Source organism: Macaca thibetana, chromosome 13 (assembly GCF_024542745.1).
Source record: "Macaca thibetana thibetana isolate TM-01 chromosome 13, ASM2454274v1, whole genome shotgun sequence".
In the NCBI taxonomy this organism is placed as follows: Eukaryota; Metazoa; Chordata; class Mammalia; order Primates; family Cercopithecidae; genus Macaca; species Macaca thibetana.
Genome location: NC_065590.1, coordinates 68,918,361 through 68,937,250, shown reverse-complemented (window position 1 = coordinate 68,937,250; position 18,890 = coordinate 68,918,361). Strand labels below are relative to the sequence as shown.

Here is an 18,890-nt window from a genome sequence, read left to right as displayed (position 1 = left end):
GCAAGCAAGACTAGCTATCTTCATGAGAAGTATGTAAGGAATACTAAATAGCAGGGTCACAGATGATTGCTCCTTTCACAACAGCGAATTATCTGTATCTTAATTAGGAAGATAAATCATTTGTTCTTGAGAAAATCTTCATCTCTTTTTAAAAACCTCACTGGTAATATAATTACTAAAACCTTTGCCACAGAAAAGATGCTAACACCAAAGCTGATGTGTCAATCAACTATTTTCAGTTTGTCTTTCATCCTCTTACTGCTTCGTGCCTAACAATGTTCGGAATCTTCCAACAGAAACACCAAAGTGCTTTCTTGGAATCCTGCAGAGAATTGTCTTCTTTGAGGAAAGCACGCTTTTCCAATAAGAAATATAAGAAAGCCAATGGTCTAGATTTTAACTTTTTAAAGGTAAGCTAAGTCTTTAATTTCAGAAAATCTGCTATTATACAACAAATTATTTTTTCATTCATTAAAAAACAGTCCACAGCATTCATAAAACAGGGTGGCAGAATAAAGACACTTTTCAGGTGGATTCTTTAAGAACAGATGAGTAAGTTAGCAATTTAATACAGATGAAAACAAATACAATCCATATAAAAACAGAATCTGGGAGTGGGAGGGAAGATGTATCAACCAAAGTAAATTCAGAGTTTTCACGCATGTAACTCAACACCTGCATTTTCTTCGCTTAAAAACCAAACTAAGGGCCGGGCGTGGTGGCTCACACCTGTAATCCCAACACTTTGGGAGGCCAAGGCAGGTGGATCACGAGGTCAGGCGATTGAGATCATCCTGGCTAAAACGGTGAAACCCCATCTCTACTAAAAACACAAAAAATTAGCCGGGCATGGTGGCACACACCTGTAGCCCCAGCTACTCGGGAGGGTGAAGCAGGAGGATCACTTGAACCCAGGAGGTGGAGGTTGCAGTGAGCCGAGATCACGCCACTGTACTCCAGCCTGGTTGACAGAGAGAGACTCCGTCTCAAAAAACAAACAAAACTAGGTACTTTCATAGGTGTTCATAAAGAAGACTACAAAAGTACTGAAAAAATATTAGCCTTACATATACCACCAAAAAAAAATTTTTTTAAAAAAAGAGAAATTAATAATCCCCATCTACAACTAGGTTAATCATAGGATTTCCCTTATAGAGACAGACAGAGAAAAGTAACTTTTTACAAGCTTAGCTTTGAGGTACAATGCCTGAGAGCTCTCAACTGGGGTGTTTCCTGCTCATGCTCTCTTCACTATAAACAAATGTGGTTTATGTAGTGGAATACATACTTGAAAAATTCCTTTAAAAAGAATCACAAGTTTCATTTTATATATACAACAAATTTTTAATTATGTACTGAAAATAAATTACAGGAAATAACTTTAAAATGCAACAGAGGACAAAGTCACAATAAACATTCCCATTGAATTCCCTTGGGGCGGGGGGTGAGATTGCAGTGCTCAAGATAAATATCACAAATATATCAAAAACTTCAAATTGTCTATGCATTCACACACTGACATGAGCCACAAACATTCCTTTCACAGGGACTGTACTTATTTAGCCTACCACAGGACCAGATTTTGCCATAAACTACAAAACTTTTAATACAAAATTGTATTTATATATTTATAATTCATATACATGCCCTATCTGTGATTTTAGAAAATAAAAGCTACACACTGTACAGACACTCTTAACTCATAGCTGTAGGCAACATTTTTGGATGGAATTTCTTCCCCAATAAAATTAATGGCATATTTTATGTACATGAAGGCTAAACTGCAAAAGACAGTTCAGTTTCCCAGATATGCATCTCCTTTTAGGGCAGGTTTATAAATTTAAAAAGGCAAGACAAATGTACACCTCAGAATTACTTTCTTAGCTACAAGAGTTGTCATGTAATTTCTGTGAAGTTTCTGATACATGCATTTATGTAATACTGGTATTGAAGGCGGTAAAGCAATATATACTTTTAATGTAGTGGCTCAATAAAGGCTTCATTGTCATTCCAATCTGGTTCTTGAAACAGTGATTCATAAATTCTCTAAAAACTAAAATTTCAATGGGACACTGTGTTAAAGAGACTCTAAATAGACTTCTGAAAATATTTCCCTGAAATATCCTTTTACGTAAGACAAATTCACTAACATTAGATTAAGTAAAAAGAAATAAAAGAATTAAACATGGCACAAAGGTGCATGATTAACCAATGCTCCTCAGCAAATCTGCATGTCTTAGGAGCCATTAAAAGAATGCTTAAAACTAACAAACAATTTTCACACTCTGTGGCAGCCATCTGTGAAGCCAGTTACACTAAACTACTTCTACAGTTGATTGTAAACTTTGGTTTATTTTTATTTGAGTTCTCATTGTACAGCAAGCATGAAAAAAAAGAGAGTGGAGTCCGTGAGGAGATGAACTGTCAGTCTGTCTTTAATCTGGCATGATGAGACACCTGGTCAGTCAGGCCTGCTTTGATAGAGTTTGTTACAGACTGCCTTATGTTTTCCTCCATCAAATTATCACCCAGGGGCTTCAATACCTGTGGTATGAGAAATGTGCAAAACAAACAAAAACATGAGGTAAAAAAAGAGTTACATATAAAAATAGATATAAAAATTCAATTCAAAGCAATGATGAAAATAACCAGGAATATGGGAAATAAAAAGATGCTTCTCTCAAAAAAACTTATGATGCTACTAGACATTTTATAATGCAACAAAAATTACTTTCCTCTTATTCAAACCATTTACAATTCCTATGAGATGGATGTGCAATTCCATACCCTATATGCAGCATCAAATCTGGTATTGTGTATACAGCATTTATGCAGACCGGCCCAGACGGTCCTGCTTATTGTCCTACATGTATAAGTGTGAACACTTCAGATAGAGAAAAAGGTTAAAAATACTGTCTAATTTTTCTTCTTGTTATTGTTGGATGACAGTCTCTGTCGCTGTGCTGATGAAAGAGCACGATGAACCATTCGACGTCTAGTAACTTCAAAGAGTTTGGAAAACACCTAAAACATGAAGTGATTTGTTAGGAGAATGACTCAGAGTGCCTCGAAGCTAAAGAGTTTAAGACTACAAGAACTTGAGACTGTAGGTTCTCACCTTCCTGGGACTCCTCTGAAGCAAAAGAAAAGAGAAATGCAAAGAAATTTAGACAAGGTTTGTTGACACAGCACAGATCTGACTAGTTGATCACCTTACCTCAACTATACTGAAAATGATTTTATACACTTTAGATTCTTCCATTTAATTGTTTTGTAATAATGGTACCTCTAAAATCCTAGAATCAATGCTGTTTAAGAGATGAATATTTCTCAAAAGAAGATATTGTACAATTATTGAAACTTATATTGCAGAAAATAATGATCCAAAATTTTAAAATAGCTAATTTATTCTTAAAAGTGAAGCTGCGATAGTTTTGCATCCATCTTCTATTAGAAGATATCAAAGAAACATCAAGTAGTGAGATTGAGATAAAAATTTAAATAGAATAAATACTCAAACATAAACTTCCCAATCGGATCTAAATAGAGCATTTCTCTAAAGAGTAAATACAAAATCCAAATTAATATAGTGGGTCACTTTATAAAATAACATCATTACAAGAAAAGTCAATATCCAATCAACTTTCTTCAAAAAAAAATGGTCTGCTTCTTCAGTCTTGGAGTTTATAGCCAAAACAAACACGGACTCGCATATCCTAGATCTTCAAATAAGTGCAATATTTCATGAGCCCAGAAATGGCATCTGAAATGCCTATTACAGTGGTCATCATTAATAACTGTAGCTTTCATTCTGGTCCTTGACATGATGTTCAAGTATTTCACAAAGATCATTTTAATAGCATCCGTAAGTGGAATTTTCTGTCCACAGGTAATTCCAGCACACAGGAGGCAGATACACAAAATGGCTTTCCTTAGTAGATACTTGCTGGGCAAGAGTTCACAGCCTGGCTTTGAATTCTGCTTTGAGGTAAAAGATTATGATGGAACGTGGTTCTCTGCTCATGGCGCTTTGCTTTACTAATTAATATTTCCATAATACAAAAGTCAAAGTTTCCTTGGTAAGAAATCCCTACAGGATTGTTCCTCATAGTACATCAGGAAATCACTACTATCTTCATGGAAGGCAATGAAGACCTGTCTACCATCCAGCATTTCTCCTGCATTGCTGCTTGCCAGTATTAGGAAGAAACTTATTTTCCTTTCCAAAAGCACCACTTCCAAACTTCTTCTCCTTACCTTCAAATCATTCATTGTTTATATTTTCTTTACTCAAAGAAAAAAAATCATTACAGACTCTGACCCTGCCCACCGTCTGGTATAATCAGGCCTACAACTAAGAATCTGTCCAGAGGACAGTACAGATTTAGGCTAACCAAAGTACATTAAAATTGTAACTTTAAAGAAAAAATCTTAAATTCATAAAGATTCTACATCTGAAAACAGAAGACATCCTTTTGACATTTCTCATATGAAGGAAAAGTAGGAGTACAAATACTGCAAAGGATGAAAAATCACAGGAAAATAAGATTAGCCACTGAAAAACCAAAAGATAGATACCAACCTGTTCCCATAGTGTTTCAGCAATCTGATCAATCATTGTTCCAATTTCTCTGAACTCCCCAGAGTATTTAACATATGCCCAAGTACAAAGAAATGTCAGTGCTAACCCCATGACAAGGTTACACAAGACGGCTATAGAGTTTAGGCCAATGAAGCCAGTCAGTCCTGAGATTATATACATAGCAAACATGACCGCAAACAGTGTGGCTGGGGTACGAGCAGCATAGAAGATATTTTTGCCATCATTGTGCTTTATAAAATTTGCATAGGTTTCTTCAATTTCAGCTTCAAGCTGGTCCTGATAACGTCGGCAGAACTCATCTCCACCCATCTTTTTTACAGAACGAAATTGTTTGATCGCCACTTCCTTGAGATCCAAGTGTTTTCGCTCCAGATCTGAAGGTGCAATGTAAGGCTTGTCCCCTCCACATACCTGGACACAGAGAATTACAGTATTACATGCTGGAAATAATTAACACTTGAAAGAAGTTCCTGTTCATAGTTTTTAGTCTCAGAAAGTCAAACCACTTACATGATTCAGTTTTAAACTCACAATACCTCACAGGTTATCATAATCTAGTTATTTTTTATATGTTGAACCTACTCAAGCAAAATAATTTTCCAATTATGACTAACTGAAACTGAAGACAAAAAAATTTTACACTGCGCTCTGTACCTGCCTTCACTTGACCATCCATACACCATAATAGTACACAAAACTGTTGGCAAGAGAGTGGGTAAAAGATAATGCCCCAAAAAGGTATTTTAATGTTTGAGCAAGCAAGTACAGAAACTGCTACTGGCCTTAAACTAATGCTACTAACATCAGAAGTCACTAATAACAGCACTCTGAATCACACATTTGTCAGAAGATATTTCGGTAGAGTTTATCTAATAACTTACTGCTCAAATTCTGTTCTCTAAAATGTGAATTATTTTCTTATAGTTTATTTCCAGCAAAGACCATAAAGGGGAATTAGGGAATAATGTACCAAAAGCTGCACGAATTAGCTCAATTATTTAAAAATTTTTTTTTTAAATACTTTTTAAAAAAATTTAAAAATCTTCTCACTCCAGCTTCAAATTTAAATTTTAGGTACAAACCTGTTCCATACTTTTACAATAGGTATCTCTTGCTCCTGCTACTGCAGCAAGATTATTAGCTTCAGCTGTTGCCTAAAAAATAAAATTGCCATTATTATGCAAAAAATACTCTATGACTCTAAAAATTCTGATTAACATAATAAGTTATGTACAATAAACCCTAACCTTAACCCTAACCCTAATCAACTCTGAAAATGAACCAAATAAAGTAACTTCCAGTTTTTCTTTCCTATGGAAGGGTACATTGGTATAAAGGATACAATGGTAAGTGGTTCCAATAGGACTGCCTGCCTAATTTTGTTTCACTTAGGTTGATGTTAAAGTGTGTCTGTAGAAAACACCACATATGCTCAGGAAATGGATAAAGATAAACAGATATAACCCTAAAATGTGTGGATCTCCAGGTGCTAGGAATCGAGAATTACTCATTTGGTTCTCTCTCATAATCAGTATTTTACAAGACATTTTCAAACCCACAAAACTTATTGCACGAATTTTTATCAGCAAATACTGTTTAATCTACTATAAAATGGAAAAATAGCCTAAAGTAGTAAATTTTTAAAAATATGAATGGGTTAAAATGGCACTGTCCCAAAGGAACACCATTTGAAAGAGGGGGAAAAAAAAAAAAAAAAAAAAGACTATATATTCACTAGAAGTAGCTCTAAATCATTAACACCAAATAAAAATAAGACTTATTTCAAACAACATTCATTGTCAAAGACTCAGAATAGAAGCAGCTTAGTTCAGAGAGGCCCACATTAAGTCATCTTATAAAACAGAAATTTTCCTGTACTTTGAGCATCAGGAGAGAAGGTATTGTAGACTCTTATTTCTGGTGGCCTAGACACATGGAAGGCCTACAATCTGCAGTTACAAAAAATGTATGAAACCTTAGGACCCATGACACATACGGCCTTAAGCAAAATGTATTTGCGTGCAAAAAAGCACCCCCCATTTTCAGCATTTCTCTCTAAAGCAAAGATCTTTATTCTCCCTCATAAATAAGTATATGTACAACACACATCACTCTCTCACTCTCTCTACCTGAAGCATGGACTTTGGATGTGGAAGTTCCTCTCCTTGATAAATTTTGATGTAAGCCTAAAAAGGGAGAAGATTTGTTACACTGATGGGTTATGAAATTTGGCTCCCATCCCCCAAAGAAAGAAAAGTCATTAAATATTAATATAGTTCACACCATTAAAAGTAAATTCTAGGCTTTAAAAATCACCTTATTCCAACAAAGTTAACCCTATTCTCAGTATTATTAAATTATATGCTGCTAGATAATATCATAGATATTTCTATAACAAATAAAACATAAAAGTTGTAACGCATAAAGTTAGATATAAAATGCCATCCTCTTTATGAAAATAAATTCACAATTACCCCCTACTGCCAGTGTTTTAATATTTAAAAAAAATTTTTTTTCTCTTTCTTTAGAGATGGGGTCTCACCCTGACACTGAGGCTGGAGTGCAGTGGGATGATCACAGCTTACTGTAACCTCGAATTCCTGGGCTCAAGTGATCCTCCTGCCTCAGTTTCCCAAGTGGCTAAAACTACAAGGTGTGTGCCACCACATCCAGCTTAAGAAACAATTTTATCCAGTATTTTACTTTGACCAGCTTAAATTGTATTTCAGCTCAAGAAAAAAAAAAAAAAACCTAATTTGTGGTTTAAGAGTAAGAAGGAAAAGATGAGAGTTTGTTAGAAGTCCATATAGGGTCTTTCATCTCAACTTTTTTTTTTTTTTTTAAAGACGGAATTTCGCTCTTATTGCCCAGGCTGGAGTGCAATGGCACAACCTCAGTTCACCACAACTTGCGCCTCCTGGGTTCAAGCGACTGTCCTGCCTCAGCCTCCCGAGCAGCTGGGATTACAGGCATGCGCCACCATGCCCAGCTAATTTTGTATTTTTAGTAGAGACGGGGTTTCACCATGTTGGCCAGGCTGGTCTTGAACTCCCAACCTCAGGTGATTCGTCCACCTCAGCCTCCCAAAGTGCTGGGATTACAGGCTTGAGCCACTGTGCCCGGCTCATCTCAACTTTCTACTGACAAAACTCATTCATAACTGGGAAGGAAGCAGAGCAAGATGGCCAAATAGAAGCCTCCAGTGATCACCACCTCACAGGAATATAAAATTGAACAACTATCTACATAAAAAAGCACCTTCATAAGAACCAAAAATCAGGTAAGCAATCACAGTACCTGGTTTTAACTTCAAATCACTGAAAGAGTCACTGAAGAGGATAGGAAAAATAGTCTTGAATCGCCTACACCACCTCTCCCCCATCCTCTCAGCAGCAACCACATGGTGTGGAGAGAGAATCTGTGTGTTTAGGGAAGGAGAAAGCAGTGACTGTGGAATTTTTGCAATGAAATTCAGTGCTGCCCTGCCACAGTGGAAAGCAACACGGGGCAGAACTCAGTCAGCACCCATGGAGGGAGCATTTAGAAGAGCCCTAGGCAGCCAGCCCTGCCACCATGGGCTACAGTGCTCTGAGGTCCTAAATAAACTTGAAAGGCAGTCTAGGCCCCAAGAACCAATTCCTGGGCAAGTCCTGGTGCCATGCTAGGCTCAGAGCCACTGGACTTCGGGTGCATATGATATAGTAAGACACCAGCTAGGGCAGCCAAGGGAGTGCTTGTGTCACTCCTCCCCCAAGCCCAGGCAGTGTAGTTCACAGCTCTAAGAGAGAGTCTTTCCTTCTGCTTGAGAGGAGAGGAGAGGGGAGAGGAAAGAGGCCTTTGTTTTACAATTTGGTTACCAGCTCAGACACAGTAGAATGCGGCATAAGGCAGAGTCCTAAGGCCCCAATTTCAGTCCCCAGCTCCCAGACAAGATGTCTAAACATACCCTGGGCTGGAAGGGAACCCACTGTCTTCAGGGGTATGACCAAGTCCTGGCAGGGTTCATCACCTGCTGACTCAAGAGCCTTTGGGCTCTGAATAAGCAGCAGTGGTAGCCAGGCAGTACTTACTATGGGTCTTGGGTGAGATTCAGAAATGTGTTGCCTTCAGGTGTGACCCAGCACATTCCCAGATGTTGTAGCTATGAGGAGAGTCTCCTTCTGCTTGAGTAAAGGAGAGGAAGGCCGGGCACAGTGGCTCACACCGGCAATCCCAGCAATTTGGGAGGCCAAGGTGGGCGGATCACCAAAGGGCATCTCTGGGACCCACCCAAGGCCAGAGGGAACTTGCTAGATTTGCCACCTGCTGATTATAGAACCTTTGGGCCTTGATTGACCACAGGCAATAACCACGCAATAGTCACCATGGGCCTTGGGCAAGACCCACTGCTGTGCTGGCTTCAGGTCTGACCCAGTGAAGTCCCAGGGATGGTGGCCACAATGGTGCTTGTGTCACCCCCTCCCCCAGCTCCAGGCAGCTCAGCACAGAGATAGAAACTCCATTTGTTTGAGAGAAAGTAAGGGAAGAGAACAAGAGTCTCTGCCTGGTAATCCAGGGAATTCTCCTGGATCTTACCCAAGAGCACCAAGGCAGTACCTCTACAAATCTGCAAGAATCACAGTATTATGGGCTTGAAATGTCCCTAATGCAGATATAGCTGCAGTGACCAAGATCACAACACCCAAGTCCTTTCAAATAGTTAGAAAGCCTTCCCAAGGATGACAGGTGCAAACAAGCCCAGACTGCAAAGACTACAACAAATACCTAACTCTTCAATGTCCAGACACCAACAAATATTCACAAGCATCAAGACCATCCAAGAAAACATGACCTCACTAAACAAACTGAAATAAAGCACCAGTGACCAATCCTGGAGAGATACAGATAAGTGACCTTCAGAGAATTCAAAATAGCAGTTTTGAGGAAACTCTAACAAATTCAAGATAACACAGAGAAGGAATTCAGAATCCTTTCAGATAAAGTGAACAAAGAGACTGAAATAATTGTAAAGAATCAAGCAGAAATCCTGGGTCTGAAAAATGCAACTGACACACTGAATAATGCATCCAAGCCCCTTTTTTATTTTATTTTATTTTTTTTGAGATAGGGTCTTGCTCTGTCTCCCAGACTGGAGTGCAATGGTGCAATACTGGCTCACTGCAACCTCTGCATCTCAGGCTCAAAAGATCCTCCTACCTCAGTGTCCCAAATAGCTGGAACTACAGGCATGCACCATCATGCCTGGCTAATTTTTGTATTTTCTGTAGAGAGGAGGTTTCACCATGTTGCCCAGACTGGTCTCAAATGATCTGCTCACCTCAGCCTCCCAAAGTGCTGCGATTATAGGCATGAGCCACCTCACCCTGCCTTAGAGCTTAACACAAGACCAGAACAAGCAGAAGAATTAGTAAGCTTGGAGACAGGTAATTTGAAAATACACAGCTGAGACAAAAGAAAAAAGAATGAAAAAGAATGAAACATGCCTACGAGATCTAGAAAATAGCCCCAAAAAGACAAATCTGAGAGTTCACTGCCTTAAAGAGGAGTAGATAAAGAGATAGGGGTAGAAAGTTTATACAAAGCAATAACAAGAGAACTACTCACACCTAAATACCAATATTTAAGAACAAAAGACTATAGAACACCAAGCAGACTTGACCCAAATAAGACTGCCTCAAGACTACCTACCAAACAAACTCCCAAAGGTCAAGGGTAAAGAATGGATCCTGGTTGGGCATGGTGGCATATGCCTATAATCCCAGCACTTTGGGAGGTCAAGGTGGGAGGACTGCCTGACCCTGGAGTTCAAGACCAGCCTGAACAACGTAGAGAAATGACATCTCTATTAAAAACAACAAGAGACCAGGCACGGTGGCTCACATCTGTAATCTCAGCACCTTGGGAGGCTGAGATGGGAGGATCACTTGAGGCCAGGAGTTGGAGACCAGCCTGTTAAACATAGCAAGACCCCATTTCTATTAAACAACAACAACAACAAGAAGCACGAATGGATCCTAAATGCATCAAGAGAAAAGAAACAAACAACACACAAAAGAGCTCCAATACATCTGGGAGTAGACTTCTCTGTGGAAACCTTACAGGCCAGGAGAGAGTAGCATGACATAAAGTGCTGAAGGAAAAAACATTTTTCCTAGAATAGTATATCCAATGAAAATACCTCAAACATGAAGGAGAAATAAAGACTTCCTCAAACAAAAGCTGAGGGATTTTATCAACATCAGACCTGTCCTACAATAAAGGATTTTAATGAGCAATAAGAAATGACCTAAAGGTTCAAAACTCACTGGTAACAGTAAATACACAGAAAAACAGAATATTATAACACTAATTGTGGTGTGTAAACTGATCATATCCTGAGTAGAAAAACTAAAAGACGAACCTATAAAAAATATTAACAACCACAACTTTTCCAGACATAGACAGTATACTATCAATAAACAACAAAAAGTTTAAAAAGTGGGGGGATAAAGTTACAGTGTAGAATTTTTATTAGTTTTCTCCTTCCTTGTTAGTTTGTTTAGGCAATCAATGTTATCAGTTTAAAATAAATATATTATAATTGCAAACCTCACGGTAACCTCAAAAAACAAACAACAGATACACAAAAAATAAAAAGAAATTAAAACATACCACCAGAGAAAATCACCTTCACTAAAAGGAAAACAGGAAGGTAGGAAGACCACAAAACCACCAGAAAACACTAACAACATGGCAGAGGTTAACTTCTTATCAGTAACTTTGAGTGTAAATGGGCCTCTCCAATTAAAAGGCACAGAGTGGCTGAATGGGTTTTAAAAACTGGTGATACACACTTCATCTATAAAGACACGCAGAGACTGAAAATAAAAGTATGGAAAAAGATACTCCATGCAAATGGAAATCAAAACAAGAGCAGAAGAAGCTACACTTATATCAGACAAAGAAGGTCATTATATAATGATAAAGGGATCAATTCAAGAAGAGGATATAACAATTGTAAATATATATGCACCCAATACTGGAGCACCCAGATATATAAAGCAAGTATTATTAGCAACTAAAGAAAGAGGGCTGGGCGCGGTGGCTCATGCCTGTAATCCCAGCACTTTGGGTGGCCAAGGCAAGTGGACCACTTGAGGTCAGGAGTTCGAGACCAGCCTGGACAACATGGTGAAACCCCATCTCTACTAAAAATACGAAAATCAGCTGGGCATGGTGGTGTGTTACTGTAGTCCCAGCTACTCAGGAGACTGAGGCAGGAGAATCACTTGAACCTGGGAGGCAGAGGTTGCGGTGAGCTGAGATTGCTCCACTGCACTCCAGCCTGGGCAAAAGAGTGAGACTTGGTCTCAAAAAATAAATAAATAAATAAATAAAAAATTGAAATCATATCAAGTATCTTCTCTGACCACAATGGAATAAAATCAGTAACAAGGAATTTTGGAAACTATACAGACACATGGAAATTGTATTAATACAACAGGCTCTTGAATGACCACTAGGTCAATGAAGAAATTAAGAAAGAAATAAAACACATTCTTGAAACAAATGAAAATGGAAGCAAACATACCAAATGTATGGGATACAGCGTTAAGCAGTACTAAGAAAGTATATAGTAATAAATGCCTACATCAAAACCGAGGAAAAACTTCAAATAAACAACCTAACCATACATCTTAACCAGAAAAGGCAGAGCAAACCAAACCCAAAATTGGAAGAAAAGAAATTAATGAAATTAAAATAAAAATAATACAAAAGATCAGTGAAGCAAAAAGTTGATTCTTCAAAAAGATAAAGTCAACAAACCTTTAGCCACACTAAGAAAAAAAGAGAGACGACCCAAATAAATAAAATCAGAGATGAAAAAGGAGACATTACAACTGATACCACAGAAATCCAAAGGATCATTAGAGGCCACCATGAACAACTATATGCCAATACATGGGAAAGCCTAGAAGAAATGGATCAATTCCTAGACATATACAACCTACCAAGATTGATCCATGAAGAAATCTAAAACCTGTCAGACCAATAACAAGTAACCAGATCAAAGCCATAATAAAAAGTCTCCCAACAAAAAAAAGCCCGAAAGCTAATGGCTTCATTGCTGAATTTTATCAAACATTTAAAGAACTACTACCAATCCTACTCAAACTATTCCAAAAACCAGAGGAGGAGGGAATACTTCTAAACCAATACTACAAGGCCAGTATTACCCTGATACCAAAACCAGACAAAGACTCATCAAAAAATTACAGGCCAATATCCCTGATGAACATTGTTGCAAAAATCCTAAATAAAATACTAGTACACTGAATTCAACAACACATTAAAACAATCATTCATTATCACCAAGGGTCAGGCAGGGATGCAAGGATAGTTCAACATACACAAATCAATCAATCAATCAATCAATCAATGAGTGTGAGACATCGTGTCACCAGAATGAAAGACAAAAACCATATGACCATTTCAATTGATGCTGAAAAAGCATTTGATAAAAATTCAACATCTCTTCATGGTAAAAATCCTCAAAAGGTACAGAAGGAACAGATCTCAATATAATAAAAGCTATATAAAACAGACCCACAGCTAGTATCATACTGAACTGGGAAAAACTGAAAACCTTTCCTTTAAGATCTGAAACAAAACAAGGAAACCCACTTTCACCACTGCTATTCTACACAGTACTGAAAGTTGTATTTCAGTACAAACTTTGAGAAAATGATAGTGGCTTCAATAAATGGTGCTGGGAAAACTGAATATCCATATGCAGAGGAATGAAACTAGACCCCATCTCTAGCCACATATGAAAATCAAATCCAAATGGATTAAAGACTTAAACCTAAGACCCCAAACTATGAAATTACTAAAAGAACATATCAGTGGCCAGGCATGATGGTTCACACCTGTAATCCCATCACTTTGGGAGGCAGAGGCAGGCAGATCACTTGAGCTCAGGAATTCGAGACCAGCCTGGCCAACATGGTGAAACCCTGTCTCTACTAAAAATACAAAAATTAGCTAGGCATGGTGGCAGGTGCCTGTAATCCCAGCCACTCAGGAGACTGAGGCCAGGTGAATTGCTTGAAGCCAGGAGGCGGAGGTTACAGCAAGCCGAGATCACGCCACTGCACTCTAGCCTGGAAGACAGAGCAAGGCTCCCTTTCAAAAAAAAAGAAAAAAGAAAAAAAGAAGAAGAAAACATTGGGGAAACCCTCCAGGACACTGGTCTGGGAAAAGATTTCTTCAGTAATACCCTACAAGCACAGGCAACCAAAGCAAAAATGAACAAATGGGATTATATCAAGTTAAAAAGCTTTTGCACATCAAAAAAGTGAAGACGCAACCCACAGAATGGGAGAAAATATTTGCAAACCACTCATCTGATAAGGGATTAGTAACCAGAATATATAAGGAGTTCAAATGACTCTATAGGGAAAAGAAAAAAAAAAATCGAATGATCTGATCAAAACATGGGCAAAAGATCTGAACAGACATTTCTTAAAAGACATACAAATGGGACAAAGGATATGAAAACATCATTTATCATCAGAGAAATGCAAATCAAACTACAGAAAGATATCATCTTCCTCCATTTAAAATCGTTTTTATCCAAAAGACAAGCAATAACAAATGTTGGCAAGGATGTAGAGAAAAGGGAATCCTCGTACACTGTTGGCAGAAAGGTAAATTAGTACAACCACTATGGAGAACAGTTTGGGGTTCCTCAAAAGACTAAAAATAAAACGGCCATATGATCCAGCAATCCCACTGCTAGGTATATACCCAAAAGAAAAAAAAAATCGGTATACAGAAGATGTATCTGCACTTTCATGTTTACTGCAGCACTAGTCACTACAGCTACAATTTGGAAGCAACCTAAGTGTCTATCAGTATACGAATGGATAAAGAAATGTGGTTCATATACACAATTAAGTACTATTCAGCCATATAAAAGAATGAGATCCTGTCATTTGCAACAACATGACGGAACTGGAGGACATTATGTTAAGTGAAATAAGCCAGGCACAGAAAACACAAACATCACATGTTCTCACTTATTTGTGGAAGATAAAACTTTAAACAACTGAACTCATGAGATACAGAGTACTAGAATGATGGTTACTAGAGTCTAGGAAACCATTGTTCTAGTACTCTGTTATACTATCAAATACTAGATCTCATTCTAACTATATTTTCCTAGACTCTAGTCTAGACTAGAGGTTGGAGGGGAAGCAGAGATGGTCAATGGGTACAAAAATATAGTTAGAATAAGATCTAGTATTTGATAGCATAACAGGGTAGTTACAGTCAATAATAACTTACTGTACATTTTAAAATAACTAAAAGAGTATAATTAGATTGGAACATAAGGAAGGGATACATGCTTGAGGTGATGGACACCCTATTTACTCTAATATGATTATGATGCATTGTATGCCTGTATCAAAAATATCTCATGTACCCCATAAGTATATATACTACATACCCACAAAAATTTTTAAAAGTAAAAATAAATTTTAAAAAATTCATTCATAACTAAACAAAGATAATATGAGAGTAACTATCAAGTATCCAATAAGTGAACAAAATACACTCTTAGTTAAAACTACTACAAATAATACAACCTTTCACAACGGTCTTGTTCTGTCAGGCAAGCTATAAAGACTAGAGAAGAATAGAGAGGAAAAAAAAACCTATGAATACTTTACTTGAACCAATATGAATACTTTCAGCTGTTCTTATCAAGTCCTCAGAACTCTGAGGGAGTGTTTTCGTGAGAAGTTAGGATGTAAAATTATGTTCTCCATTCCTATTATCATTCACTAATGACAGAATAGTAGTATAGTATGATGAATGGCTTGTTCTCTCCATATCTGAGATGGAGAAAAAGTAAGATAATTCTGTAAATAAATTAAATCACTGTCTAGGAGACAGAAATCTGCTATAATCTTTTAAATATCCTTAAACACAGGTACATCTAATTCAAGTCAGAAAGATAAATTACAAATCTTACTTTTTTGTTTTAAAATAAAGACAAGGAATTTCTTATATATACAGATGAGTTTTAAGTCAACTACATTTCTATCTTAGACAAAGCCATTTTAGAGCTCACCTACCTTAAAATATTCTACAAGATCTCTACAAGTGACTTTAGATCCACTTATCTCTTTTTCTACCAAATTTTCAGGGGCAAGCAGCAATGGAACCAGATTTCGAAGCTCTCGTTTAAAGTCTTCATCAATATCTAGAAAACACAAAATTGAGCAGCATGTTAGTCCAAAAAAAATTAGGTCCCTATTGGTACGATTTCATAAAATTCTGTTTTATGAAATAAGAATACATAGTATCTATTACTGAAGTGGATTCATTTAAAAAAAAAAAAAAAAAAAAAAAGCTCATCCAATATGCCATATCTCATAGGAAAAAATATAATCCCCCCCTACTCTACTAGGCTATTTTCCCCAACCCCCCAGTAACACTGCCAGTTCAAATAATAAATAAACCATAAATAAATTTGTGGACTACCAAGACAAATTTCACATTTAGTATTAATGAAAATGTCCTTTTTCAAGAGGCAAACAATTCATAAAATTGTATCAAATTTTACTACTAGATTTTGTTTTACCAGCCATGCTGTAAAAGTTTTGTCAATCCCCAAGCGTTTTGCCATCACACTCAAAATAATCCAACATACATCAACTATACTATCACTCCTGAAACAGAGACTTATGTCTGATTTCATCAATATAATAAAATGATAAAGCCTTTTAACAGACTGCAATCCATTGAAAAGAAATGCTCTCAGCCTTCAGAATTTTCAGGACATCAGTGCTGAGCTACAGACATTATAAAATAGGTTAATCAATATGCTAGACAGCTGCAAACAAATCAATGGAATGCTAGAGAAACAACACAGAGCATTACAATCACAACATGAACAATGCATCTAAACATTCTCCAGTATAAAACTGGACATTTAAGGCGTCATGTATTTTCTTAAAAAACTTTCCACCTCTAATAAATAAGTTCAAATTTTAATAAGAATGGGAATTCCCACCTTTCAATCTCCCATCAAAACTAGGATTAGTTGCAACTTTAAGACCAGGATGTGGCAAAAGGAAGCAACCAAGATTTGAGAAACAATTGTGTATGTGCTTCCTTACATTCTGAAGCTCTTCATGTTGATTTTTTTTTACCTGAGGGCAGAGAGAGACAGGTGAAGTTGTAAACAGCAGAAGAAAAATTTCTTTAAAGAAAACACACACAGACTCGCATGCACACTTAACTCAGATGCTACTCCTAAGGAGTCTTTTTTGACAATACAAAAAATTACGAAGGCCCATTTCTGACCACTATGTTAAGATCCCACTATTATTTTTTTTTTTAAAAAGACAGAGTTTCACTCTTGTTGCCCAGGTTAGAGTGCAATGGTGCGATCTCGGCTCACTGCAACCTCCGCCTCCCAGGTTCAAGCGATTCTCCTGCCTCAGCCTCTTGAGCAGCTGGAATTACAGGCATGCACCACCATGCCCGGCTAATTTTGTATTTTCAGTAGAGACAGGGTTGGTCAGGCTGATCTCGAACTTCCGACCTCAGGTGATCCACTCGCCTCTGCCTCCCAAAGTGCTGGGATTACAGGCATGAGCCACCGCACCCAGCCAACCCCACATTTTCTTAAACCAGAAAAGATGTTTTTCCCAAGTAAGCTGCCTGGAACAGCAAAAACTACAAATAAGGTAGTTAATCACAGTATCTAATAGCCAAATAATGAACTATGGTTGTGACTTATATACCAGTAAATAAATTAAGAATTTACCTTTAAAGTACTTATAACAGCAACAAAACAGAACAAAACAAAAAAAAGTATAAATTTGCCTACAAATAAAAAGTTTAGCCCCTAAGCAAAGTAAAAGCTAAGATAAAAAAATTACAGTGCAGTACAAAGACCTTAGAAATGTGTTAGGATTTCAGGTCCCTCTCTAGGTGATTTATGATTTATGCTAGTTACAGAACTTTGAGAAGGGAAACTGGCATGTATTGGGGGGAAGAAAATCTTAAACTTAGAAACATTTTAGATAATTACTCATTTATCCAAATATAACTCACATAGTCTCCTAAATACTTTTCTGGAAAATAATTTTAACAAAATATGCGCTATTTATAATTAAAACCTGGAAACTACCTAAATCTCCAATAACAGCAGAATGGAAAAACTGTTGTCTATTCATTCAATGGATACTATACAGCAATGAGGATAAATGAATTATGCAACATGGATTAACCTCAGAAACATAATATTGGGTTAAAAAAAAAGCTAGACTCAAACAAATACATTCTTTATGTGATTCCATCCATATAAAGTACAAAAACAAAGCCTGTGAGAAGTCAGGATAGTAGTAGAGGGTTTTGGGGGAGGGTTGGTATATGGAGGTAGGTGCTTCTAGGTGCTGACTAAATAGCTATGTTCCTTTTTTACAAATTCATCAAGCTACACGCTTATGATTTGAGCAATTTTCTGAATATATGTATCACATTTCAGTAAGGTTTTTTCAAAACAATTTTCTTGTTTTTCAGTTACATAATTCTGAGTTTAGTTAGTATGTCTATTGTGCTTTGTGTTAATTTCTTCTGAATGAGCCAGAGAGAGAAAATGCGATGACTCAAATTATTTCCAAAAGTAAGATCTGGAAATGCCTTTCGAATAATCTAATTACGTTGAATTGGTTTTAACCTCATTTTAAAAATTAAAAAAAAAATGGTGCTTGCTTTCCCCTTCACCTTCCGCCATGATTGTAAGTTTCCTGAGGCCTCCCAGTCATGCTTCCTGTTAAGCCTGTGAAACTGTGAGTCAATTAAACCTCTTTTCTTCATAAATTACCCAGTCTCAGGTAGTTCTTTATGCAGTGTGAGAACAGACTAATACACAAGTACTTCCATGGGGGGGCTACCTTTAGGAATAAAGGATCATGATCCTTAATTTTGATTCAAGGCACTATCTTCTTTGATAGGAATGCAACCACTTTACTTTTCATCAATTACAAACAGAGTCACTTGGGCTAACCTGGAATACTTTATTCCAACGACATGTAAATACTGGTAATGTGACCAGCAGTCCGGACAGCCCACCCCTTTGCCTGGCTTGGTGCTTACGCTCTCCTCTTTAAGAATTAAGTCTTACCTGTAATCTCTTTTCAAGAAACTGCTTTCCACCTTCCAAACCATATGAATGTTCGTAAGGATAGCTCCAATCTCGAATCAAAAACATTAATGTCTATACACA

The 18,890-nt window shown here is 37.2% G+C and overlaps 2 protein-coding genes across 3 annotated transcripts in view; one reads left to right on the top strand and one right to left on the bottom strand.

Annotated features, from left to right (window-relative positions):
• The window catches only part of MORN2 (MORN repeat containing 2), a 1,051,609-nt gene that overhangs the window by 447,600 nt on the left and 585,119 nt on the right, over positions 1 to 18,890 (top strand). The gene's annotated exons all lie outside the window — the stretch shown is intronic.
• ATL2 (atlastin GTPase 2) overlaps positions 1,324 to 18,890 on the bottom strand; it is a 79,550-nt gene continuing 61,983 nt past the window's right edge. The window contains exons 7-14 of one of the 2 annotated variants that reach the window (XM_050753380.1): positions 18,789 to 18,881; positions 16,668 to 16,806; positions 15,727 to 15,854; positions 6,733 to 6,789; positions 5,686 to 5,757; positions 4,583 to 5,014; positions 3,119 to 3,133; positions 1,324 to 3,024 (exon numbers count right to left, since the gene is read on the bottom strand). In XM_050753380.1, coding sequence (XP_050609337.1) covers positions 2,917 to 3,024; positions 3,119 to 3,133; positions 4,583 to 5,014; positions 5,686 to 5,757; positions 6,733 to 6,789; positions 15,727 to 15,854; positions 16,668 to 16,806; positions 18,789 to 18,881 — 1,044 coding nt within the window. In that variant the 3' untranslated portion in view covers positions 1,324 to 2,916. The remainder of the gene's footprint in view (positions 3,025 to 3,118; positions 3,134 to 4,582; positions 5,015 to 5,685; positions 5,758 to 6,732; positions 6,790 to 15,726; positions 15,855 to 16,667; positions 16,807 to 18,788; positions 18,882 to 18,890) is intronic. The other variant, XM_050753379.1, reaches the window with a different exon arrangement.